The 27,198-nt window shown below is 39.5% G+C and overlaps 1 protein-coding gene across 3 annotated transcripts in view; it reads right to left on the minus strand.

Moving 5' to 3' along the window:
- Positions 1 to 24,494, minus strand: part of SRBD1 (S1 RNA binding domain 1) — a 222,030-nt gene extending 197,536 nt beyond the window's left edge. For 2 of the 3 annotated variants that reach the window (XM_024753616.1, XM_024753615.1), the window contains exons 1-5: positions 24,389 to 24,494; positions 19,212 to 19,291; positions 18,251 to 18,425; positions 11,514 to 11,900; positions 2,462 to 2,628 (exon numbers count right to left, since the gene is read on the minus strand). In XM_024753616.1, coding sequence (XP_024609384.1) covers positions 2,462 to 2,628; positions 11,514 to 11,900; positions 18,251 to 18,425; positions 19,212 to 19,291; positions 24,389 to 24,439 — 860 coding nt within the window. In that variant the 5' untranslated portion in view covers positions 24,440 to 24,494. Of the gene's footprint in view, positions 1 to 2,461; positions 2,629 to 11,513; positions 11,901 to 18,250; positions 18,426 to 19,211; positions 19,292 to 23,900; positions 23,978 to 24,388 lie in introns of those variants that run through there. The other variant, XM_024753617.1, reaches the window with a different exon arrangement.
- Positions 24,495 to 27,198: the final 2,704 nt, after the last annotated feature.

A 27,198-nucleotide genomic window follows, 5' to 3' on the forward strand; every position in this document is an offset into this window, starting at 1 on the left:
TTATCTGTTACGATTTATAATTTCTGCCTAATAATGCTATTGCTAAAATCATGGGCAAGAGTTAGAGAGATGATAATATAAATTACTAAAAATGACTGATGGAAAAGAAAACTAAATCTACTTATGAAAAAAAGAAAGGCAGAAGATTATAAGTTAATGAGGAAGAATATGCAGACCTTAGATCACACCTCTGTGTCTTCTACATTCCTGGTAGCCCAAGACTGTTTTCAGAGGGTGAAGCCTACCAGGGTCATTTCGACAAAAGGCCAATGACCTACTGGCTTGCATATGAGGGAGAGGAAAGGCATCTTTAGAGAAAATACAGAAGTTTCTTACTATCCATAATCATAATCTTTTTTTTTTTGCGGTACGCAGGCCCCTCACTGTTGTGGCCTCTCCCATTGCGGAGCACAGGCTCCGGACGCGCAGGCTCAGCGGCCAGGGCTCACGGCCCTAGCCGCTCCGTGGCATGTGGGATCCTCCCGGACCGGGGAACAAACCCGTGTCCCCTGCATCGGCAGGCGGACTCTCAACCACTGCGCCATCAGGGAAGCCCCATAATCATTTTTTGATTCACTTTTTTAAGTGACCCTCAGTAAGAAATATTTTTACCTTGCAACCCAGTATATACACATATATAATTTCATATTTAATAAAGTTAATAAAAATGATAAATAGTTTCATGAAACAATATTTACCTTTACCACAGAAACTGCACTCATATTTTCTATTCTCTATTTCATTTTTGTTAAAGTGGTAATGACCTACCAAACTAGTTTCACTACTCATTTATGAGTAGCAATTAATAGGGTAAAAACCAATGCTCTAGTTATAGAAAAAGCTGAGCTCAAGAAAAATAGAGACCATACCTCATTACCAAAAATAAATCTCTGTACGATATAAAAAGATCTTCTAAGTCCTAGTCAATGCCACCACTTACTTGGAGAAATAGTCCTCTACTAATATTTAATGTATTACTCTATTAATAGATACCCAGAGAATGAACTCTGTTGCAGCTAAACTGTGTTTTTAGAGAAAAAGAAAATAATAATGTTAATCTTGACATAAATCTCCTATTTGTCCCCCACCCAATCAAAAATTGGTAGAATACCTTTAATTTTTTTAAGTAAACTATTCTTGATTGTTTGTGACACTTTCCCCAATTTCAGATCCCAAAACCCTTAAGATTTTCTTCATTACTTTGCCTTCAACCAAACAGAAAGCTTACTTCCGAATTTGCAAATTGCTGGACTTCTAGATGTGGCCTTTAGATGATTTTGTTTGACCTCAAAATTTTTTTACATAAAAATTCAGATTATCAGTTTTTCAAAAATAGGAAGATACAGCAATCTGGGTAGAGAACCCCACATGTTATAATCTGATGGAGATGAGTAGCAGCTGCCCCTCTTAGACAGGACTTGTGATCTCCAATTTGTGTCCCTTTGTGCTTGATTATACTAGCCTGGCCCTGGGTGATCTGAATCTGAAACCACTTGAATAACTAGTCATTTATATTTCTGGGTTGGCTAATTGATTTTGCCTCTTGATGAAATATAACTTTCCACATATTAGCATTTAAATCTTCCTGGCACTAAAAGAAATCAAACAAAAGGGGTAAAAATGTTAGTGAGAGGCAAGTTCCTCCAAAATCACAGAGGCTTATTAGGCTCGTTCTAAAAATAACCCTTAGTGTTTTTAGAATGGCTTCATGGTAAGATTATATCCAATATAAATCATATCCTTGTTGAAGAACACACATAGCAACAACACAGCACTTGGCATGTAGGAGACATGCAAAAAATAAATGAATGGTAAAGACTGTTTCAATAAACTCTACTGAATACAGTTAGTTTTATAGCCTTTATATGTTTATTTCTGAGTTATTACAATAAATCCAGAGGAATATTTTTTTAAAGAGTGCTTTCCATTATATAACCATACAAAACTCACAATCCACTAACATTTAATTACCATGCCCTATAAAAGAATAGAAAAAGGAAATATACATATTTCCTACCAAACTCTATATAGCCAAAGAATTCTCCATTTAGGGACTTCACAGTATTAAGAGGACAGTTTTATGTAAGCTATTGAAGATTTAGACCAAAATGTATTTTTCTGAGTTATCTGCTGGTAGTTCTAATTTTTCCATTTCTATGAGAGAAGATGACATTCAAACTCATAGGCACAGACTCTTAATAATGCAAACCACCTTTTGCAGATACATGCCCAAGCTATGCATGAACACACCAGCAGAGGGACTCTGCACACCCCTAAATAAGTAAAATGGAGCTGGCTTCCTCTGTCAGAAGGGGACTATATCCAGATTACAATAAATCAAGAAAACAAAATATTGGAACTGTCAAAATATACTATCACTCACTTCCTCACTGTTTCGCCTCATTGGCTCACACACCCTCTTTCCCCTTAAACAAAGCTCATCCCTTCCCAGGTTTCTTACCGTAGCTCCTCTAGAGTTTGTTGAACTTCTCTCAAGGAATCAGCATCAAGGTTATTAATAAGCTCTTTTCGATAACGTATAATGAAGGGAATTGTGTTATCATCATTAAAGAGACGAATAATGTTGGCACAAACCCAAAGTTCAATATCAGTTCTCTCAGATAAAACCTGTAAATTAATATTTAGTGATTTAAAACTCTGAAAATTAAACATCTGTATTATAACATATGGTTTAAAATACAGCAATTAAATAATGTTCTCCAGCCACTTAGAAACAAACTGCTGTGGTTTTAAAAAAAGAAGAAAAGGAAATTGTATGAAATATATATATATACTGACAATCAAAGAATAGTCATTTCACTCATTCTATAAAGTCCAATCGAAACCACTCTGTATTGCCCGAATTCTACAGGGCTCAAGTGAGATATGCATTTTTCATCTCTCAGATTGGCACCAAAGAAGGAGATGGTAACTCACTGTGCTGGCATAAGTGATGGGAAAAGGCACTTTCAACTATTGCTAGTGAGAAAGTACAATGGTAAACCTCTGGAGGAAGAACAGTTTGGCAATATCTATCAAAATTTACAATGCATAAACTCTATGACCCACCAGTTACACTTCTGGAAATTTGTTCTGATATAGTCATACCTCTGGAAAATGATATTATTTACAGTGATATTTTTTGAAGAATTTTTTCCAGTATGGTAGAAGTCAGCAAAAAATAGTCTACAATGGGGAATTGATAAATAAATTATGATATGCCCATGGAGCAGAATACCACTCAACTTACTCTTATATGAATGGATATGGAATGAATTACAAGAACTTGGAACATGGCTTATTTTGGGGAAAGGTAACTGGTTAGCTTAGAACTAGGGCAGGAAGATCCTTCTATATCTTTGGAATTTTGTATCATTCCCATATACTACATATTCAAAATAATTATTTTTTAAAAAACAAGTCTGCAGGTTTCAGCAAATATGTACATGTAAGCAGAAAAGTTTAGAGAAGTCAACCTGGAGAAGAGAAAGAATAAAATGCAATTTCAGTAACTGTTCAGTAACTGTTCTCAAAACCTAAGACGATTTTTTTTTTTGCGGTATGTGGGCCTCTCACTGTTGTGGCCTCTCCCGTTGCGGAGCAAAGGCTCTGGACGTGCAGGCTCAGCGGCCATGGCTCACGGGCCCAGCCGCTCTGCGGCATGTGGAATCTTCCCGGACAGGGGCATGAACCTGTGTCCCCTGCATCGGCAGGCGGACTCTCAACCACTGCGCCACCAGGGAAGATCCCTAAGCCGATTTTTTTTAAAGTAAAGCATGAGAGGCATAAGCTTTATTATTATTTCAATCTTGATGCTCAAGATATGCCAAAACTGTAAGAAAAAATTCAAAAATTATTAAAGCATTAACATGGTCAACTGCTTAACAAAATCAAGTCAATATATAAAATACACTGAATTTCAAAACTACAGATGAAATAAATGGCTGAGCTCCAGAGACTATTGAGGATACCCTCATTCCTCTGTGCACTGTATATCCTAAGGCCTACATCTTATCACCCATTCTCAGAATGCCAGCTTTACATCTCCAGCCCTACCTCTCTTCTGCATGAGCTCTGGACTCATTTAGCCAGCTACCTGACCTACCTCTTGAAATCCTATTAGGTATCTCAAACTTTGCATTTGCAAAAGTGATCTCCCTCTCAAACTTCTTCCTCTTCCAGTTTTCCCCCTATTATGTCCATTCAAATTACCAGTTCAGGCCTGAAAACTAAGAGTCTTCAACTCTTTTGACTCCTTTAACTCTTAAATCTACTCTATCATAAGAATCAATCAACTCTAGTGGCAAAATATTTCTTTAGTCTATTACTGCTCTTCATTTCTGCCCTATAGCCCAGTCTAGTTCAAGCCAGGATTACTGCAACTGCCTTTTACTATTCTTCTCGCATCCATGGCAATCTCATCTATGTCAATTTCCATAAAACAACAAGAATTATCTTTCCAAAATCTATATTGGATCATGTCACCTGACTAGTCAAAACCTTTCAATGATTTCCCATAGCATTTAGAATCCAAAGTCCTTACCATGACCCAAAAAACATGAGCCTCCCTCTCCAATCTCATCTTATCCAGTCTTTCCCTCATTAGAAGCCAGCCCCAATGGGCTGCTCCTAGAACAATGTTCACTTCCTAGAACAAGCTCAGTTGCTTCCCTCTTCAGAGGCCTTCATGAGGCTGCGCCATCATGCAGAAATGCTCCTCTTGCCTGATATCACCCCTGACCCCTACAAAGTCACGTTCATTAGTATTTTCTCTCTCAACCTGTACCTCTTCCTGTTTCCTATTCCAGTTAACATTATCTCCTACCACAGAAACCTTCGGGGATACTGTGGTTATCTCCCCCAACAATACCTCCCTATTATGTAGCAGCTTTGTGGCTGAAGAACACTTGACCTCAACTCCAACTCTACAGCATTTTGTTGTTGTTTTAGAATTACAACAGCCAGAGTTTGGACAGAGAGATGAGTCCAGTCAGCAGGAAGCTCAAGATCTGGCTTAGAACTCTGGACCCAGGTACAGTTTCTTCCTCGGGAGAAATATGGTTTATACAAGTAGAATCTTGAAGTTGGATGGCAGTGCAAAGAGAATTGTGGAGAGACTATTGCAGTGCACTTAGGTAACTTTCCTGTTACCTAAGTCAGTAAATCTCCTTTATTGCTTAAGCTAGTTCAAGATAGGTTTTCTCTTATTGCAACCAAAAGCATTCTAATCAATGTCCTCAGTTTCACTGTGTGTTCTCTATCTCGCTCTCCTAATCTGTCACCAAGGAAGCAAACTGAACTTCTAAAATGTCTGTTCTTTCCCCTCAAGCTCCCTTTCTATTATCTTCTTTTATCTAAACCACAGAGCATTTTTTTTGTTCTCTATGCATTCCACCCAACCTTTCTGCATTACTACTGATTATACTTCTAAGACACATTTATAATAAGTCCCTTATTTTTTTCCTCTTTTTCTTCTTTTGAACGTAAGCTTCAATGACTCTTTCCTAACTACTAGTAAAAGTCCAACCATTGTAGCATAGTTTTAAAATCCTTTCCCAAGCTTCCTCCCAAATTTCACTGTCCTCACAGAATAAACGATCTAGAACGGAAGATAAAACATTAATATAAATAAGTACAAATAAAACAGAATACACCAGGGAATAAGTGGTATAACATCTTCAGAGAAGAGAACGATCTCCCTGGTGTAATCAAGGAAGGCCTGCTGCAGGGGCAGCATTTCAGCTGGCCCTTGAAAGGCCAGATTCTGAAAGATGGACATAAGACACGAAAATGACAAAAATGCTCATTATTTTGGAACTGAGTGATTGTTAGAACCCATGGGCTCCCACTATCCTAAACTAGTTCAGTGACTATTAACTAAAAGGGGCCCAAGACAGCTAAGACTCCAGACCTGCATCTGAAGTGTACCAGGTCCTGACAAATCCAGAAGCATCATATGTGTTGAGAGTGTATACTGCTGCTTATGAAAATTTGCTTCTTGAAATTAAGGATAATAAAACTACATACAAGCAGTCACAACTTTGGGGCCTCCAAATCATCCAATTTCTTCTGTCTTAATTTAGTCAAACATTTATTTTAGCTCATATTATATGCCAATAACCATACCAAGCCAGTAATAAAATGTAAAAAGCCAAGTCCCTCTTGCCAAGAAGCTTATAAGCTAGAAAGAAGAAAGTTAAAATACAGTGTGATCTGTACTCTGACAGAAGCATATACAGGCTCTTTGAGAGCACGTGGGAGGAAGAAACATCTACCTCTGCAGAAATAGAAAAGTAACAAGGGAATGAAGGTATCTCAGGCAGCCAAATGAGGGCAGGAATTCTAGGAAGAGAGAAGCGCATATCAAAAGCCACTGATGAGGAACCACTGCACATTTTTTAAAATTTCTATGTTCAGTAATGCTAAAATGTACAAGGTGTATTGAGGTGAGTGAGAAATGGAAAAAGGGATGGAGCTAGATGGTGAATTCTAAAAAAAGTTTGAACTTTATCCTATACTTAATATCAAGCCACTCAATGACTGATCTGCTCATTACTTGATTTCAGCTGTTGAGTCAACCTCCCCTGTAAACTCCCTTGACATTTTATGAGTCAATGAGATTTGGGGACTAGAGTAGCGGTTCACAACATGTGGTTCCCAAACCAGCAGCATAGGCACAATCAGGAAACTTGTTAGAACTGTAACTTCTTGAGCCCCACCCCAGATCAACTGAATCAGAACCTCTGGGGTGGGGCTCAGCATCTGTGTTTTAGACAGATGAGGCAAACACCAAAGAAACAGCTAAGCGTTAAAAGTAGAGATCAAACTTTAGGGATGGGCAGGGAATGACTAAAATTTTTACTTTTAAACTACTACTTATTTCAACTATTACACTTATTACTTTAATAATTTTTATAGTTAACTGGTGAATAGGAATGAGGGTAAAGTAAAAAGGAAGGCAGTCTCAATATTTTTTTCACCTCTAAGACTTAAATAGACACTTTTTGTGACTGTTGTTGTTTTAAGCTAATACCTGTATAGGGCTTATTATGTTCTACACACTTTTACATATTCAATATTAACTCATTTTACAGATACAAAAACTGAGACCCAAAGAAGTTAAGTAAATTGCCCAAAGTCCCACAAGCTATATTTCCTTTTCAGAAATTTGATTTGTGTGCAAAGCAAGATGATTTTCTTCAGGCAAAAGTATCAATACAAATTAATCAAATCGCCCTACTTTTCCTCCTGAATCCAACTGTGATGAGACATGGTGCCTTCATACTGTCCTCTACTGTCTAAAACCTCCAACAAAATGGCCTTCTCTGCAAGTGGCCTGAGAATTTCCTCCTTCAAAATCTATATTCCCATTTCCTCAGTTAAAAAAGAAAACTGCTGGGTATCAACAGCTAAACTATTGCCTTAATCATACAGGCAGCATTTTAAAAGAATTAGCATCTAAATTAAATGACACTCAAATGAGTAGATTGACAGAGAATTTTTTATTCAAAATCAAACCAGCAACTGGACACCTCCCTTCTAAAACAGTTTTGATTACTGCTGTTCTCTTTTCCCTTACCTATTCATTTTATTATATCACTTATTTTACCACACACATAAGTTTCCTTAAAGAATGCAAAAGGAAAAACTATGCTGTTAGAAGTCAGAAGAGTGGTTTTAGGCAAGGGGATGGAGGATTGAAAAAGGGTATGAAGGGATTGTAGGGTGCTGGTAATGTTCTGTTTCTTGATCTGAAAGCTTGTTACAATGGTTACAATTTTTATTTATTTATTTATTTATTTGTGTGCGGTACGCAGGCCTCTCACTGCTGTGGCCTTTCCCATTGCAGAGCACAGGCTCCGGGCACACAGGCTCAGCGGCCATGGCTCACAGGCCTAGCAGCGCCGCGGCATGTGGGATCCTCCCGGACCGGGGCACGAACCCATGTCCCCTGCATTGGCAGGCTGACTCTCAACCACTGCGCCACCACGGAAGCCCTTTGGTTACAATTTTAAACATTCATGAGTTGCATATTTAAGTACAATTTTATATATATATGCATATATGTATACATATATTTCAGAAAGTTTTTTTTAAGCCCATAATAAATACCACGAGCTAAATTATAAAAATAAAAAGGGCCAATACAATTTCTTTTCCTTAATCCCTCCTGGAACACACAGGTTGACCTAACGGATGGTGCATGCTTAGGTGTAGAAGTGCAACGAGAAAGCCAACTCAGAGACACCCGCCTCCTTCCTGTCTCTCTTCCTTCCCCTATTCTTTCATCCCATGTTCTTCTTCACCTATATAATCCCACACCATCTTCTTGCAAGAATGGGGAAAATGGCTAATAATGGGGTTTTTGCTTGCTTTTCCTCCCTAACTTAGCAAACATTACTAACATATTCTATATAGCTACTCCATGCCCACCCCCCTCAAAATAAAGACACTACATAACAACAATCACCACTTGGGAGCATTTAATTTTCTCAAAAACTGCTTGTAGCCAGTCACCTTTTAAAATTCTTACAAAGGTTATGGTACTCACAATATATTTGTGTAGTGATAAAATATACTTTAACAAAAACTAGTTTCTAATGGCAACCACACATTTGTGGCTTGGGGGAAGGGCTGAAGTAGGTTGTTTCTCAAGGAGTCTGGTGATCGCCAAATCTGATTAGGAAATAGACACAAAGTGTGTTTATATGTAAAGTCTACGAATAAATTAAGTATTGACAATGTAGTTTTCCCTCCCCAAACAAGACAGTGATATTCCTGAAAAGGCTGTGGACTTTTGAGAAATGAGAAACACACCTTGAAGAGAAAAAACATTTAGAGGATCAAAGTGTCATGGTGGGTAGGGTCCATGGGGAACAGCACACAAAATGAAGGAAATATAAATGACATTTCCCTCGTGTTCAATTAGTAATAATAATTGCTATACAATTAATTTCCATTGACTATTTCCTACTAACTAGGAACTTGTTAGGACTTCCCCAAAGAACCTGGACATACATTTCATTTTGTGACAGATAAAATGCATACCACAGGCATTTCACTGACTCTGGTCCTCACTCAAATGTTCAAAGCCTTCCTGATTGTCTGATTTGGCATTGCTGACCCTCGCTCTTCTCAGCCCCTTTCCCCCTAACACCTGCCACTATTGTCAAACATGTTTGGAAGCAGGAATGCAGTGCTAAGATTGAATGATTCTGTCTCCTGCTTATAGAGAATAAAAAGTATAGGACAGGAAGTCCACATACACTAAAAGACTTGTCTGTAAAAGTAACTCAAGTTAGACAAGGATGACTGAATCTGGGTAAATTTTTTAAAAACCCAAACATGTAAATCACACCTAAAGTTCCCCAGGCAATTTCCCTAAACCGATCTAGAAAATGCTGAGCGTACTAGTTGTCCTCAGGGTGCTCAGCCAGGGAGGCAGCTGAGGCAACCGCTTCTCCCAACTTACAAGCAAGGAGTGCCACATTCTGAGTATACGCTTGTCTGAGCTGTCAAAATCACTTTCAGTAAGGAGGAGGAGAAAAAATGCTTGGAATTGAACAGAAAGACTAGCACACCCATATTACCCAAATAATATGGCCAAAGGCCATAAAAATAGTTCTAGGACCGGAAAACTTGCTTCCATTTGATATTCAAACAACACAACCATGGACACTGCTGCTACCGATTTACAAATGAAGCTTTTACTCCTGGCTGCTCTTCTGCCACTCACCCTCTGGCAGTTGGGAACCTGTTCTCTCTGTACACTTCTCCCTCTTCACAAGCTAAAACTAATGGTAAATGAATTGTGGAGCTGTCACCTTCCACCTTCAGTGAAGAAGCAGGGAAATCTGGTCTGTTGAGAGGAAATAACAACTCAGACAAACAGAGAAGGAGCAAAACTGGGTGATCATGAAAACTCTGAAAAAGAGAAAACTGAGAAAATGACTTCCTCGAGTCCTCAGTTTTCCAATTTTTGGTTCAAGGCCTTTAGGAGACTCGATCACACTTTGTCCCTTGCATCTCTGAAAGGACCCTGGTCCTTGGTAATAAACTCTTTTCTGCTTAAGCTCATTAGAAGCAGGTTTCTATTACTTGTAACCAAGAGACAGCTGGCAAAGGTAGGGTTATTTTCATCTCTTTCTCTGTTACACAGATTAGGAGATAGGGGTGTGAAGCAAAGTTTCATAAAATAAGTAGCCCTTGACTTCCTTTTGTAAAACTTATTTCCACAGTTCAAGAGATTTCCTGGGCTTTGAAACCTTCCTCCCTCCCTCCCTCCCTCCCTCCTGCTCAGGGTCAACTACTAAAGGTAGATCTATGTCAACAGCAGAGGTAAGCTTAAAAGTAAAGGAGAAGAGAAGAGAAGTGGGACACATCCACCTGCCCCTGTAGGTCTGGACTGGAACCAAGGAGTCTGCCTGTTAAGAAAGCCTTCAGGGTGAATCTGATTCAGGCTGCCATGAATCAACCTTTTAAAACAATTCTTTGTAGGCCTAAATGAAAAAAGAAAAAGAAGGCATAGAAAGGAGCCTAATTATACTGTTTCTCCAGGAAACTCTGAACTGTTCAGGAACAAGAAGGAGAAGAAAGCTATGAGGCAACATTCTATTCCTTAATAAGTCAGAGAGAAGAAAAATCATAATTAAAAATTACTGGTGATGTTCAATTAATAGGTAATAGAAAAGGCAGCATGGATAAAAAGAAGTTCCTCTGAAAAAAAGGTAACACACAGACAATCCCAGACTGAGAAGTAGTATAACCCAGCAGAGGCACCAAGCTCTAGAGCAGTAATTCACAGCAGAGGAAGGAGTACACATCAAATCACCATGGGACAGACAATAAGGAGGGAGGTTATCCCCATTTACACTGAGGGGCACTGCTATGATTAAGTCTGAACCATTCCCAGAGTGTGCTGGGACAGACAGAAGGTTGAGAATTACTGTTTAAGAGTCACTCTTCAGGTCTTCTCTACCATCCCCAAAGCCAGCTAAAGAAACTGGGAGAAATCCAATTTCTCCTGTATTAAGAAATATAATTATGGCAGCTCAAGTTAGAATTTGGATAAAATTTTCCTTTAAGAAATTACTAGGCCTTGTTCGTCGTCTATTACAACATTACACTAAGAGTTAACAGATGTACTAATGGTCAATGACAATAACTTGCACTGCTTTTATAGGCAATATAGTCCAAGTGCAAAGCAAAAACTTAACAAGGAACTTAGGAGGGCCCAATCTGTTGATGCAATCTGTCTGTATAGGACATGTTCACTAGAACACCAAGGCGGAGATCTACCTTGTCTGAGGTCACAGCTTTTAGCTAAAGAACTGATGACAATAAGCAATAATACCAAACCGCGTACCCAGGAAAGGAACCAGTGGGCAAAGCCTCCAGAGACCACTGGCAAAAGTGAAAAGAGAACTGAAAACTCCCAGCCCTTCCCTAGCCCCATCCCAGTCAAAAAGAAAGGAATCAAACAAATTGAAGTAACAGAAAGAGGCTGCACATACCTGTACTATGTCCCAGTTCATTTCCACCTCCTCCTTAATATTGTTGGCATTTGCTGGAAACCTAACAGGCTGCCCCTGAGGACACATTTCTGTCTTCACTTTCTTCAAAGGGGACTGACTGCATGTGAAGTCGTCTTCACTCTCCTCCTTCTTGCACCCACCTTCCCACGTGGCGCTTGTGGACGGTGTCTCTGTGCTGTTATTCCTGCTCTCTAAGCTGCTGGCTTTGCTGGTTTCTTCATCAGCTTTCAGCTTTTTGGTCCTCCGAGCTGAAGGTGACTGAGCTGAATTTTTCCGTTTCATCTTTGCTGTTTTCAGAGTTTGCACAGTCTCCAATTTATTTTTTCTGTCTTCCAAATCAACATCAGCAATAGGCACAGAGCTATCCTATCAAATCACAAAGAGATCACACAAGAATTAGATGATAAAAACCAATGGCTCTGGAATATTATTCAGCAATGAAAAGGCACAAATTGTAGACATACACAATTTGGAAGAATCTCAAGGAAATTATGTTAAGTGGAGGAAAACGCCAATCTCAAAATGTTACATACTATATGATTGCATTTATACAATATTCCTGAAAAAATTAGTGGTTATTGGGGGTCAGAGATGGGGGTGGAGGTTGGGAGGGAGGTGGGTATGACAATAAAAGGGCAATACTAGGGATCCTTGTGATAGGACTGTCCTGTGTGGTGGACACACAGACCTACACATATTGTAAAATTGCACAGAACTAAATATACACATACACATACACACATATAAATGAATACAAATAAAACTGGAGAAATCTAAATAAGATCAGTGGATTTATCAATGTCAATATCCTAGCTGTGATATTTAACTATAGTTTTACAAGATGTGACCATAGGGGGCAATGTGATAAAGGGTACATGATATTTCTCTGTATTATTTTCACAACTGCAGGTGAAGGTTTAATTTTTTTAAATAAGTGGAGAATAGGTGTACACCTGGCAGAAAAAACAAGATTTAAAACTTGCAATCAAAAGCCAACACTTTAGAGGGAGAAGAGTAACAGTCACAGGTTCATAAAACTCCACATGCTACACCTGCCACCAATTTACGCAGAAAGAGAACAGAAAACATGGCAGGACAGCAGGGTAGTACCAGGCACTTTTCCTTAGTAAGAGGCTGCACAGCAGTACATGCAGGTGTCCAAGGGCTACTCTCTGCACCACCCACCCCTCCCCCCAGGTGACAACTCAGGTGTGAAGCAATGACATCTGGCACTCATTTTGAGACTAGAGTAGTAAATAAGATACAGACCCTGCCCCACCGAGTTCACAATTTCACAAGCTAGCCTGTTTTTAGTTACCTAAGTGATGTAGATGGCACAAATTCAAACAAAAGAACTGCTCCCAAACTAAATTTCAGTCAATATTGAATTTTCTCTCCTATCAGATAATTTTCCATAATTACTGACTACTGAAAATACTGGGAACTATAATAAAGAGCACACCCCCTCCATCCTAATGCCCACCCATCACCACCTAACCTGGAAATGATATATAATACATTAAATAGCCCTCCAAGTATTACATTTTTAATTGGAACATAATAGATAAGAACAGAGGTATAAAAATAGAATGCCTCCTCAAGTCCATAAGAGTTGATGATAACCTGATCAAATTAATTGACATAGCTAAAGAATGTGTCAATCATACAGAGAGCTGTCAGCCCTAGAGGAACAGAAAAAGGAGAACTGTAGAAAGCAAATACGATCAGCATTCTAAGTAACATACAAAGAAGAGGAAAGGTTAGCAAACAGATTCTGAGTAATTTGCTCCCAATAGTTAAGACAGCCCTCCTGTGAGATGGATACATCAGATTACCTTAGACTCATGCAGGTAAAACATTCAGTTCTCATTGTGACAAGCACAGTACCTCGACCAAAGAAGGCATTCAATAAACTCAAATGAATATTTATCTAATTCTCCTATTCGGAGCCCATGCTCATCAAGTAAATTTCTGACTATTATTTAATTCCCTACTTACTTCAGCCTCCAACGAGAGACAGTGCTAGCCATAAGAATTTAACTCCTTGTGACAGTTATATCAAACTATTAATTATTAACCAGCACTCTGGTTTTATACACCACTCTTATGAGCATGGCTGATGTAAAAACACCCACGAGAGATATATTGGTTCCTGAAATACTGACAAAATCACGTTCTTGACTTAGAAACCCAGTTCCATTACTTACTATCCGTGATCCATGAGCAAGTCACTTAACATCTCTCCCCTTGGCTTTCTGGTCTATAAAATCAGGATAATTAAAGCACCTGCCTCAAGGGATTGTTGTGAAGATTAAGTAATATCATGCAAATGCAGTGCTGAACATGTCGCCTGGCTAACGGTAAGCAATCAAATATCTGCTGTTACCACCATCATTACCATGACTACCACACCCAGACTACCTCCCAGGAGAGGGAAAAGGAAGTAGATGAAGAAATAAAGAAAAAGTAAAATGACTAAAGGTGGGGGGTTTAAAGTAAGAGGAAAAAAAAGAAAAGCCAGCAGACAAAAATTAGACACTTAAAGGTATCTTCTCTGGAGTCTTCAGGCAAAATTTACCTAGGGTTTCTCAGTGTTGTTCATAGACTCCTGAGACCCTTTCAGGGGGTCTGCAAGGTCACAACTATTTTCATAATAATGCCAAGGCACTGTTTGACATTTCACTGATGGTGCAAGAGCAATGGCAGCAAAAAAACAAGGCAGTGGCACCAAGCTGTACTAGAAATCACTGTTCCCTTCACTGTCACACACTTGCAATAAAACAAGGTCAGCTTCACTTAAGAATGAAGTAGTAAAAGTTATTAATTTTTAAAATTTCAATCCTTGAAAGCACATCTTTTTCAGTCTGTACTGAAATGTACATAAAGCACAAATGTACACATAAAGCACTTCTGCTGCAGGCCAATGCATACTGACGTGCAGTGGTTGTCTCACAGTAAATCAATTAGTGAACCAGTACTTTCCAAATGACCAACATATAACGTTACAGAATCATGCATGGGTAAAAGAGCCATTCAAACAACACAGACCAATGGATTTTAATGTAATAGAATATAGTATGGTTACAGATTCCACAATGAAACCTTTTAAACTACCACTTACTGAGTTTTGGTATAGTATAAAATAATATCTACAATTATCTGAAAAGGTTATTAAAACACCATTCCCTTTTCCAAATACACATCTGTGTGGAGGCTGGGATTTCTTTTTTATTTCAAATATCTTCTAGTAAATCAGACATTAAAGACATCTGCAAAAATGTAAAACAACGTCATTCTTATCATTAATTTTTTTGTTGTTTGGGGAAATATATACTTATTTTTCATTAAAACATGTTATTTGCATTAACATGTAATAGGATTATTTTTTTTAATTGATGAATATTTTCTTATTTTTAATTTCTAATATGGTAAATATTTACAGATATAACCCAACTCAGCAAAAGTTCCTTGGGGTCCTCAGTAAGTTCTAAAAGTGTAAAGGATTCCAAAGACCAAAAATTTTGAGAAAAGTGAATCCAAACATGTTTAGATCAAAACACAGATCAAAAACATATGGGAAAAAAAAAAAAAAAAACATATGGAAAGGGCTTCCCTGGTGGTGCAGTGGTTAAGAATCCGCCTGCCAATGCAGGGGACACAGGTTTGAGCCCTGGTCTGGGAAGAGCCCACATGCCGCAGAGCAACTAAGCCCGTGCGCCACAACAACTGAATCTGCACCCTAGAGCCCGTGAGCCAAAACTACTGAAGCTCACGCACTGAGCGCCCGTGCTCCGCAGCAAGAGAAGCCACTGCAATGAGAAGCCCGTGCACCACAACAAAGAGTAGCCTCACTCGCTGTAACTAGAGAAAGCCTGTGTGCAGCAACGAAGACTCAATGCAGCCAAAAATAAAATAAATAAACAAAAATATGGAAATAACTCTCCATTTTTAAAGCTTCTAAGATTTTACAGCCTTCCTCAGTGACATACTCAAGTTTAATAAGCTATGAAAATATTTTTCCTCCTTATATTTAACCTGAATCTTTGACACATCGAAAAATCACAGTTCATTATCTTTTGCCTTCATGGGTTTTTTAATCATTCTTAACACTTCAAATGGTAATTATGTAGCCTATAACTAAACCCAGAACTCCAGGAAGAATCTGACCATTCTTCTTTTTGCTATCTCTGAAAGTCGTAAACTGTCTAGATCAAAAAAGTGGCTCACTGTAAATATCTTTACCAGTTGAATCAGTCAGCAGGCCTTGGCCTTGACCTTGTGTTGTATTGTGTGAGCTTGACAGATAGCTGGAAAGGGATATGGAGTCAAGGGAAGGCTTCTTAAAAGTTAGATGTAAAACAGCATTTTATACTCTGTAGCAATTGAGGAAGAAAAGTTGACAAGAGAAAAGAAAGGAGATGACAGAGGGAACAGAGACCTTGCACAAGAGTGGATGAGATCTTAAGCCCAAGCGGCGAACCAATCCTTGGTAGGAGGAATGACATTTCCTCCATGGCAACAGGACAGAAGATGAACACACATATAGATAGCTTGGTCATGAGAAAGCTGGAAACTTCATATATTCTCAAATAAATAAAAGGCAATGTCATCAGCTGAGTGAGAGAAGAGAAAGGAATTCAGGAAGTTTAAAAAAAGAGAAAAAGGTGGAAAAACAAACCTGCTGAAGAAAAATAATGAGGTTACCAGGTATTTCTGATGCAATTTTGACGTCTGAGATTATGAATCTAAAGTAAAACAAATTAGGCCACTGGTGAGACTGTTTCCCGCAATGGTTAGCTGCTCAGTGCAGGCAGGAGAGGCTATGGCTCACCCAGTGCTGGGGTTTAATCAGCCATGTAAGATCGAATAAAAGAAGGGCAAAATGGTGAGACTATTCAATAAAAAGTGATTATGTAATCTAGGCTAGATTAGGTAGGAAAAGAAAAGGGCTGATGGACAGTGACAGAGCCCTAGAGTCAAAGAATTAGGTAATGGATCTCAACTCTGGCTGTACATAAAAATCACATGAGGAGCTTTAAGAAAATAATACCACTGGTGCCAAGGCCTACCTCCAAAATTCTTTCCAGATTTAATTGGTTTGGAAAAGGGGCCTGGGCATTGTTTTTTTTTTTTTTTTCAAGTTCCCTAGGCTGAGAACTACTGATGAGAAATTGTGACAAATTTGCAAAATTGTGGCAGTGAGGGCACCTGAGCAAGTAAGCTGAAAAAACAGGAAATGATGAGCTGATGGTATAAAAGTGAGATAGGAGGAAAAGAAATGTCAGCGGTAGCACAGTTTCTAGACAAGATTTCTAGACAAGTGGTAGCACATGACAAGATTCAGGCTGAGCTCACGAGAGGTGTGGTGAAGGCAGAGAAGAAGATAAAGGCACTGGAGGTGGGGAGGTTAAAGAACCAGGAACACAGGGTATTAGAAGGCTCATCCAAGTGGAGGAGGGTATCACTGAGAATAGTGAAACAAGATGCAGAGAGGAAGATACAAAGCAAGAGCTAAAGTCTTCAAAGAATGAAGAGGAATGGCCAGTGGACTGGCAAATTACAGCAACATGGAGAGGAAGAGACTGAGTAATGATGGATTTTGTCTACAATGTTTGCTAACCATAGATTTTTAAATTATTAAGAGGCTACCAATTCTACCTCCACCCAAAACCAATTCTAGCTCCACCTAATTAGGGTTTTCAATTATTTTGTTTGGTGGTGGTTACACAAGAACAAGATGTCAAACCAATGAAATGAAATAGTCTAACATGCTCCATGTGCTTTGATTGAGCCAAAAAACTTGTGGAATATCTCTTAAGTGAGAGACTTTCCATGTGAATTCCCTTTTTCCCTTTAAAAGAAATATACATATACCAAGCACCACGGGAAGGATCAAGAAGTCACCATGACAAGGGTTCTTAAGCTCTTGAACCATACTTTAAAACTTATGTGTACATTTTATTGAAGAGAAGGTTCATAACTATAATCAAATTCTCAAAGGGTTTGTGACCCCAATACAAAGAACCCCAGAACTAAGAGATATTTCCTAATTAGGCAGTCAAGCTACTTTTAAGTGCAGCTATGCCATGCTCAATGAAAAACCTCCAAATTCTGCCAACAAGTCAATACTTTCTCAGCTATAGATAAAGCCTACCCACCCACCCACTAAAAGTGTGTTCAGTGAAAAGCTTGCATGCAAAGATGAAGAAACAGAGGTGCTGGCTGATAGGAGAAAAGATCGATTCAAATGCCCTATCCAAGGGTACAGCAAGGTACAATGTAATGTCCCCTCTATACACAATAAATGAGTCCCTGGGAAGTCACGCATCCACGGCATATTAAAAGAGTATTCTTTTAAATGAACTAGGGAAGCTGTTATTTAAAGGAATACCACAGTGAATGATTTTGGAAATGCATAATCCTTTCAGTACTGCAACAGAGCCTATAATTTATTGTTGTTGGTTTTTTTAATCCAGATTGGTGTAGCCACAGTGTTTGCTTACAGCATGATATACATATGTGCCAGTTGACAAATATTCCTTCTGCTCCAACACGGTGGATCTGATGGTAAGTACTATTAAGGCCCCTGGCAGAAGGCACCATTGCCCTGCAGTTTTTGCCATTTACCTACTTTGTCCTAGTCCATGTAAGGAGAAAGTAGCATCACTAATTAGGAAGGCACGGCAGTGTTCCCTCTATTGAGCTAAAGCACCTACCAGCTCTTCCTTAACAGCCACACCTTCTGAGCCATCTTTGGTCTGTAGGGTGTTCTTCACCCGTGGCGCCCTCTTCAGTTTGGATTCCTTGGAAACAGGCAGCTTACGGCTTCTGGGGACCTTCTTTTGGGGCTCCCAGGCACTATCCTCCTTGTCATCTTCAGAGGCAGATGATCTAAAAGTAAAACGATAGAAAAATTTCCAGAAAAAATGAAGCCAAATGTTAAAGGTGAAAAAGAGATATATGCTTTTTGAAAAAAGAATAAGGTAGAAGGCGTTTAATATAAAATGGAGTGATGTGAACACAGAATATGAAGAGATATTGCTAAGAACTAAAACAAGAGAGTTGACCAGAAATACCCTCCAATACATTATAAATCACAGGTCTCCCTCCGTTCTCCTCTCACCTAACCAATACATGCACCTGTACACTCAAAACATAAGAAATCGTGTATTACCGTAATAAGTGGGTCATGTCACACCATAGTCATAGTGAGTTTTTCCATTTTTAAACAGTGTCTAAAGACATTTTTGATTGTCCCAACTGAGGTGGGGGAGGGGATGCTATTGGCAACTAATGGGTAGAGACCAGGGATGCTACTAAACATCCTACAATGTAAAGAACAGTCCCTGTACCAAAGAATTATCTGGTCAATAGTGCTGAAGTTGAGAAACTGTGCTCTAAAGGAATATAACAAACTCCACTGCCCTCATGGACCTTATATTCTAGTGTATATATTTTATATTTAGTTGGTCACTTTCTCCTTGTCCAATAGTTTATCACCAACACCTAAACACAGCCTGGGACACAGCATGAGTTCAATAAATATTTGTTACATAAATGAATGAAAAAGACACAGCCTTATTCAACACAAATGACTTCAGAAGTTAGTAAATGGCAGAATGCATCTCCTTAAAATACACATCATTCTCCCACCCCATATGAAACCAGTATGCTTACAACTCAGAGAAGGAAGAGAATTCATCTTTGGATACCACAGTCTGGACCTTTACTTTTGCTCTTCTTGGCAATGATGACATCTAAAAGAAGAAATACAACATGAAATCAGTGTGATTTAAATCACTGATCACTTATTTTCTCTACAAAATGATGTGCCATTCAAAACTAACACTCCAATACCTCTGCTGCTAGAAAATGTCATGGGGGGAAAAATGACAGTCATTCACAAGCCTAAACACTTTCCCCTCCTATGTGCCAATTATAAGGGCAGCTAACAGCCTTCCCATGGTTTCAAAAGCCTGATGAGTATGGGCCATCTCTGGAAACATATAAGTTCCTGTAGGGTGAGAATTCTTCATTTTTTAGAATTATATGCTTGCATATACTGCAAGTATTATTTGATAATTTATCAGACAGCAAATTATAAAGTCCTTTATTAAACTCTATCTCAAAGACAAGAAATACCTTCCTTCTTCTTTATCTTCTTACAGTATAAGTAGAGGCCCATCTACAAAGTTGGCAGTCAAATAAGCAATGCTGACTGACTGATTGAATAAGCAGCCAGGCTATTCCTAAAACAAGATAATCTAGTTCCTTATAATAAAAGCTCAAAATTTTTAAGTAAAATAATTAATCACAAATGCCACTAGAAAATATTTCCCAAATTCAAAGGCCCAGCTCTAAAAAAAAGGACTCAAATAATCAGAGACATCATACAATACAGAGAGTAAACAAATTTACTTTAGCTGATAAATTTTATTACCTAAAGACTGTATGTCAAACCATAAAAACTACATTAGACTCTGACATGCTTGTAAACCTTTAAACAAGTTCCTAAACCAGTCATATGTTATAATGCCTCTGTTCTAACTTCCACTTGGAGAAGGAACAAACACCTCACAGAAATACCAAAGTGGTTGTCACAAAAGGGAACATGTCTCCCTGGCAGCTATAGCTCAACTCAGTCCAGTGGGTGCAGAACTACTGGACAGGAGAGTGCCCAGAGGGAACCAGGACTACAAAAGAAGTAGACAGGATATTCTTCCATATTTTCCTTCACCGCCTTTTCTGAATTTTATGTTTATCAAGGTCATCATTCCTCAAATAAGTGCTCCTAGATACTGATCATAAAGGAACGGATAATTTGTGATTTCTGTGTTGTACGTATTTTACCACAATAAAACAAAAACAGAAAGAGTAAGTCAGTGTATGATGGGGTGGCATTTCAATCAATTTTATTTATTCATTTATTTTTGGCTGCATTGGGTCTCTGATGCTGCACGCAGGCTTTCTCTAGTTGCGGCGAGTGGGGGCTACTCTTCATTGTGGTGCGGGGGCTTCTTGTCGTCGTGTGCACGCTTCTCCTTGCGATGGCTTCTCTTGTTGCAGAGCACGGGCTCTAGGCACACAGGCTTCAGTAGTTGTGGCTCGCGGGCTCTAGAGCGCAGGCTCAGTGTTTGTGGTGCACAGGCTTAGTTGCTCCAGGGCATGTGGGATCTTCCCGGACCAGGGATCAAACCGGTGTCCCCTGCATTGGCAGGTGATTCTTAACCACTGTGCCACCAGGGAAGTCCAGAAATGAATTATTGAATAAGTGGTATTAAGACAAACAGCTATCCTCTGGAGGAAAAGAAGTGTTTAATTCTTGCTGCCACACCATGAACTAAAATATATTCCACACTGACTAATGATTTAAATGTACCAAACAAAAGTACAGTATTACAAAAGGCAAAGAAGACTGTTTTGATAATTCTGAGTGGAGGTGGGAGAATTAAGGTTTTCCTAGGCATGACTCGAAATTCCAAAAGCCAAAAAGATTAGCAAATTTTACTATATAAAAATTAAAACCCCAAGTCAGCAGTGGGAGCATTTCAGAACCAAACCAATTTACTCTGCAGTATCCTCAAAAAAAAAAAAAAAAAAATCACAGGACATGGTATCTGATACCTTGGAACTAAGGGTAAAGGGAGTCAGGGCTGGGTGTAAGCTGTCTAAAGCAAAGGAATATCTCTAGATGCTCTACTCCACTTCGTGCTATTAAGAACTGCCCCAGGAAAAAGTCTGGAGGTTTATTCTCTGGAGAAGGTAAAACAAGTCTCTAGACTAGAGGACATGAAGTACAGTTGTGGACATGGGAACCATACAGGCTGAATGTTAAACTGAGATTCCCGGCCCCCTTCCCCCACTATGCTCCTAAAAAAGCCTCCTACCCTCTAGGGAGGAGCATGGGAAGATGCTTTGGAGAATCTGACCAGCCCAAGAATAAAATGCTGACGGTGCTAAGCTCCTTGACAAACAGCCCAACCAGATCATCCACTCCCATCACCCCCTTCTACATTACACCTGAATTCAGAACTTTCCCACACAGACCACCATGCACCAATTCTAACTCCACACTTCAGCTTTAACAGACGTGTTATAAATAGGGGTAGACAAATCCTTGGGAAGCTCATAAATTTTAATTAACCACTGGAGAAGACTTTCCTAAAACAAATATTTCCAAATGCTCCTTTATCAGGCACTCTGGAGGCAATGCTGCCATTAAAAGAGGTGAACTTGTCTTTTGACAAGTAGAAAAAACAATATGAATTTGAAAAAGGAGGTGGGAAAGGAGAATATGCATGAACACATAGGCCTATTTCAGGCAAATCAGTTTTAGAAAGAGTATATACAGAAGGTAAGGACTTAGAAATTCTTTCTTAAAAACTGTGTACCTATCTAGGTATACTCCCAGGGGTATGTATACTCCCAGGGGTATCCATACTCCAGTTTTACCACCAATGTTCTGGGAACTGTTTGTCCATCTCCAATCCTCCCATGTTCTCTTATTTCCTATCATAGGATTTGTAGATTAACCAAAATTTAATCCATTTGCATGGTTTTGAATACTTGTATCACCTACTTACTTACAAACCTAATACCTCCATCACAAATCTTACCTCTGAGATTCAGATTTACAAAATAAACTGCCTGCCTATGAAACTATCCAGATGCTTCACAGTTATCCAAAATTTAACATATCCACAATGGAACTCCTGATAAACTATTCCTTGTCCTAAAACCCATTCGGATCTCAGTCTTTCCCATCTTTGTACATGGCACCACCATCCACCTAAGATGAATGGTTCTTTGCTAAGTTAGAACGTTGTTAAAATTTTAACAGTTTCATTGAGCTATAACTGACATACAATAAATTATTCGTGTTTAAAGTGTACAGATTTGATAAGTTTTGACATATGTATACTTATCTCCACCATCAAGATACTGAACATAACCATCATCCTCTAAAGTTTCACTTGCTAAACCAAAACCTTGCAAATCTGTTATTTCTTTCATCTCCCACATCCAATCTGTAAGTCAGTCACGTAAATTCTGCCTCCAAAATGTATCTTAAATCTTGATGATCTCCAGTGAGGCTTCAGTCCCAAACGCTTCTCACCTGGACTACTGTAACAGCCTCTTAACTGGCCTCCCTGCTTCCACTCCTGCTCCTAAAACCCATCCTCCACAAACCCATTCAATCTAACATTTAGAAAATGCTTTAAAACCATTCAATGACTTCCTATTCCATCCTCAAGAGTCAAATCATATTTTTTTACCATAGCCTTCTAGAACGCCTTGAAGAAGTGACCACTGCCTACCTTTCTAACCACATTTACCACTCCCTGTAGCTCCTCAGCCATAGTCACAACATGCTTTCGCTCTGTGTAACAAGCGTGATCCTTCCCCACCCCAGGTTCCCTCTGCCGGGAGCACTATTCCCCCTGCTCATCAAAAGGCTGGCTCCTTCTCAGAGCTTAGATCTCAATATTTTAGGCCTAACATGCATTTCTCAGATAAATTATTATTATAGGACACTATTTATTTCCTTTATACAGTACTATGTAACATAATCTATAATTATCCTTGTTTATTGTCTGCATTCCCCACATTTACTGCATGGCAGTAAGCACCACAAAGTTTGAAGAAACCACATTTGTCTTTTTCACTTCTGTATCACATGGAGCCTGGCACTTAATAGCTGCTCTATAACTATTTTCAAATGAACATAAGAATATATATATATATATATATATATATATAGATATATAGTCTCTACACAGGAATATACATTTTTTTCCCCAGCACTATTAGGCAACATCACACATGGCACTCATTGCTTTCTTGAAAAAGTGATGGTACAAGAGAACATCCCTATTGTTAGTGGCTTGAGATTTTCACTCCTCCAAGCTCTCTTATCTCTGTGGGTACGAAAGCTGACTCAGAATCAAAAACTTGGAGGTTGCTATGATGTTACTGAGAGGAGGCACCAAGCCAGGGCAAGTGAAAAGCGGAGGAGGGGCTGGAAAGACCTGCACACACACAAATATTACATTAAAACTGTAAAAACAACAATTAGATAAAGGAAAACAGGGAGAACAACTTTTTAAGAGGCACCTAAAGAAGTTTCCCTGTGTACCAACAAAAGTCCTTGGAATGTCAGCACAGATCCCTTAGTAATGAAAATAAAATACTAGAGCTGGAAAGAGCCTCAGACATCAGACAGTCCTGCTATTCTCTTTTATGAATAAGAAGCCTGAGATCCAGTGAAGTGATACGGCTTACTCAAAGGGAAGATCTATTGTGGCATAAGGACCAGAACCCAGAGCCCCAAACACAAAGCCTAGGCTCGTTTCCCATTGCACATACATTATATTTATGACATGCTGGTGAATGGGAGGCTCGAGAAGAGGTGCCTGGAGTGTTCCCATTCGTTCCTTTCCTCTACAGTTATCCAGTACCTCCTACACGCCAGGCACACTACTGAGGATGCAGCTGATTCTGCCAGGGCCATGATCTGATGGTGAAAAGGGCGCTTCCTTCCCCATCTCCGATCATTTGAGGTTTGAAAACAATCTAGGTCTGCCCTGGCTTTCCGACGTCTGCCCCTTTGCGCTAAGAGCTTGTCTGAGAAGACGCGCCAGGTGACACGCGGCAGGTAGGAGGGGCTTTCGAGGGTACGGTATGAGATACAGACTGCAGACAATAAACTGTAACGGAACTTCTCACTTTAAAAAGGGATGTTATTTCCCAAATGAGCGCTCAGAACTTTCTTAATGGCCCCAAAAATACCGGAGCCCGGGCGCCGGGCTCCCGCGAGCCCGCAGGAAGACCGCCAAGGCGGACGCTCAGCTCACCTTCCCGCCCGGCGTGTCAGAAGGCCCGGGATTCTGTGTGTGCGACCACATCTTCCGGTTCCCGCCGGAAGTTTTTCAAACGCCGGAAGTCCCGCCTGGCTTTTCCCTGACTCGCCGCATAGGCACGCAGCTCCCGGAGCGGGGTGGAGCCGAGCCAAGCGGAGGCGGAACTAGAGGGAGGATCCCGTGGGACCCGCTCGTCGGCTGGGGGCGGGGCTCCATTTACCCACATCCGGCGGAGGGGGTCGTGAGGTTCTTGCAAAGGTCGACGGCTTCCCTGTTTTTTTATTTATCTTGTGTTAATCCGCTTTGCTTGTATTTTCTTCTCTTTTAAGTTTAATCAAGAATGTTTCTGTTTATTGCATTATTTGTAATTTGCAAATGTGGAAAAATGAAAAACAAGCTTTATTCTTTCTAACGTCAATTTTAAATGTCAGTAATTAACTTCCCTGAAGGTGTTTCCTAAACCCTGAGATAAAGGTTTGCTCGAGGCTTATGGAACTATCCCAGTTTTGCCTCTTCTGTTAAGCACTCACGCAGCCCCTGAGGTTTATGGGAGAGTTTAGCCCTAGAGTCATTACTGTCTTACGTTGGTCTCTCAGGCAGCTTGGGGGAGGCTTCCATCAAGATGTCGGAATAGAAGGACGGGGAGATCACCTCCTCTCACGGGTACATCAAAAATACATCTGCATCTGAAACAATTCTCACAATACCTGCTGAACGCTGGCAAAACAGCTCAAACTCTCCAAATCACAAAAAAGATCTCCACATGACCAGGTAGGACAAAAGAAAAAAAAAAGGAATCTCAGGCAGCTTGGTACACTGCCAATCACACTGATTGGGAAACCCGGTTTTCTCAGGAACTTACTCGTGCTCTGGGCAAATACTTTATGTCTTTGGATTTATTTCCACGGCCTACCCCTCCATCTCACTCCTTACCTGATAAGGTACCCCACACATATTAGGGGTGAATATTCACTGAATTAATTTACTTGAGGCAAATGCAGGTCCCAGTTACCTAACCTTTCGGGGCAAGAATGGAAAAATCCATTTCATTTTTAGATTCTTGAAAAGTGCTGTGTCTTAAGTCCTGATAACCTAGTAACCTAGGTGAGCTATCCTCCATATCCAGCAGTTCCATTTCCCTTCCCAGAAAACACAAAAATAGCCCCTACTTATTATCTTGATGAGGCCAAGTATCTCAACCCCACTTCCATACTCAAAGCCCCACTTTTTTTCACTAACAGAACTTAAAAGCTATTATAAAGGGCTCCCAAACAATTCTTCTTTCGCTTTCCCTTTAATATATTTTCTCAAAATCAGTTCTCATTAGAAATGAAAAATGACTTGTTTTTTGGTGGTGTGTTTTTTACAAAGTACATTAAACTCTAAGCGCCAAAGAAATTAGATTGTAAAATTAGGGAAATAAGGCTGCTGTTAGTCTAGATTAGAATTTAGCAAATCAAAACCCCAAGGATTCGTCTTAGAAGACTCTAAAGAGCAGCTTTCCATGCTACTGAATCATTTCCAGGAACTCTTTAAGTGCTGAAGAGCTGAGCAGGCTATTGAAATGACCCTTTGGGTGCTACAGATTCACCCACAATGAACATAAATTTTATTGGCTAATTTTTGCAATGGGGAGGAAAACAGGACTCCTTAACCTTATTAAGGTCTCTTTGTCTATATCTAAGATCCTTGGTGATAAGGATCCATTTCTGAGATTGATTAGGGATTTGTTTTTTTTTTCTTAATTTGCAGCCTTATGTTGTGTTTTGCAATGGTTCCAGTAGATCTGCAACTCTGCTGCAATCACAGTCTGCTCCACAATTTCTAGTTCTGAAAGAATTCTAGAGAACACATTATAGTTCAGGATATGGGGAAGTGAAACCAGGTCACAATAATCAACAACAATTTACAATTTATCATTCACCTACTTTTGATGTCAAAGTGTGCTACATAGGTTTAAGGTACAGGTGGGTAAAGTTTAACCAATAGTCTACAAAATCTTTTGACAAAATTCCTGTCCTGAAGGAATTTTCAAACAAGACTGGAGACTAGATACAGCCACAAGAGACAGAGACCCAGACAAGACAGTCTAGATTCAAGGACTAGGTTGTACATGGGAGTAGCCACATTACCAGTGAGAACAAGAGTAGGGCCTGGCCAGCGTAGTGTTGGACCTTGATTCCCCTCTCCTCTACCAGGGAGAATCGTCTTTCAACTGGGGAAGAAAAAAGATTAGTAAGCTAAAGTAAATAACCTGGTGAGGTTTTAGACATCAGGCACCTGGGGAAAATAAAAGCTAGGGCAGTATCTTCCAAAATTAATGTAGGTAGTGACCTACTCCAAAGGCAAGTAAGTTTGTCCAGAACATATTTCCCTTAGAATTTTGCAAGAAAGCTACTCCCACTAAAATATGTCAAGGGAAATTTGAAATCACTAGGTATAAACCAGACTCCACGGCAAAAACTGCCTTTTCTCTCTAGAACCTTGCCCAGTCTCTTGTTTACCTTTGGATCTTAAGTGCTGAATTCTGAGAAATTCATGGGTTTAGACTTACAGCCTGGAATAATCTGAACACCAGCCTGAGACTAATGCAGTAGAGTTTGGGAGTAATGAAAACATGTTTTGGATTTTCTTGGAGGTTATTTATTTTATTGCTCCAAGCAAATAGCTCTTTGTATGCTATTCATTGGTATGTATTACTGTAATAATAATAGTAATAACTTACAGTCATTCCTCATCTGCCACGTGCCAGGTGCTAAATTAATGTTTTTACATGTATTTGTGTATTTAACTCATATCAGCTC

The sequence above is a fragment of the Neophocaena asiaeorientalis genome, unplaced genomic scaffold (genome assembly GCF_003031525.2).
Source record: "Neophocaena asiaeorientalis asiaeorientalis breed wild unplaced genomic scaffold, Neophocaena_asiaeorientalis_V1.1 scaffold171, whole genome shotgun sequence".
Lineage (NCBI taxonomy): Eukaryota > Metazoa > Chordata > Mammalia > Artiodactyla > Phocoenidae > Neophocaena > Neophocaena asiaeorientalis.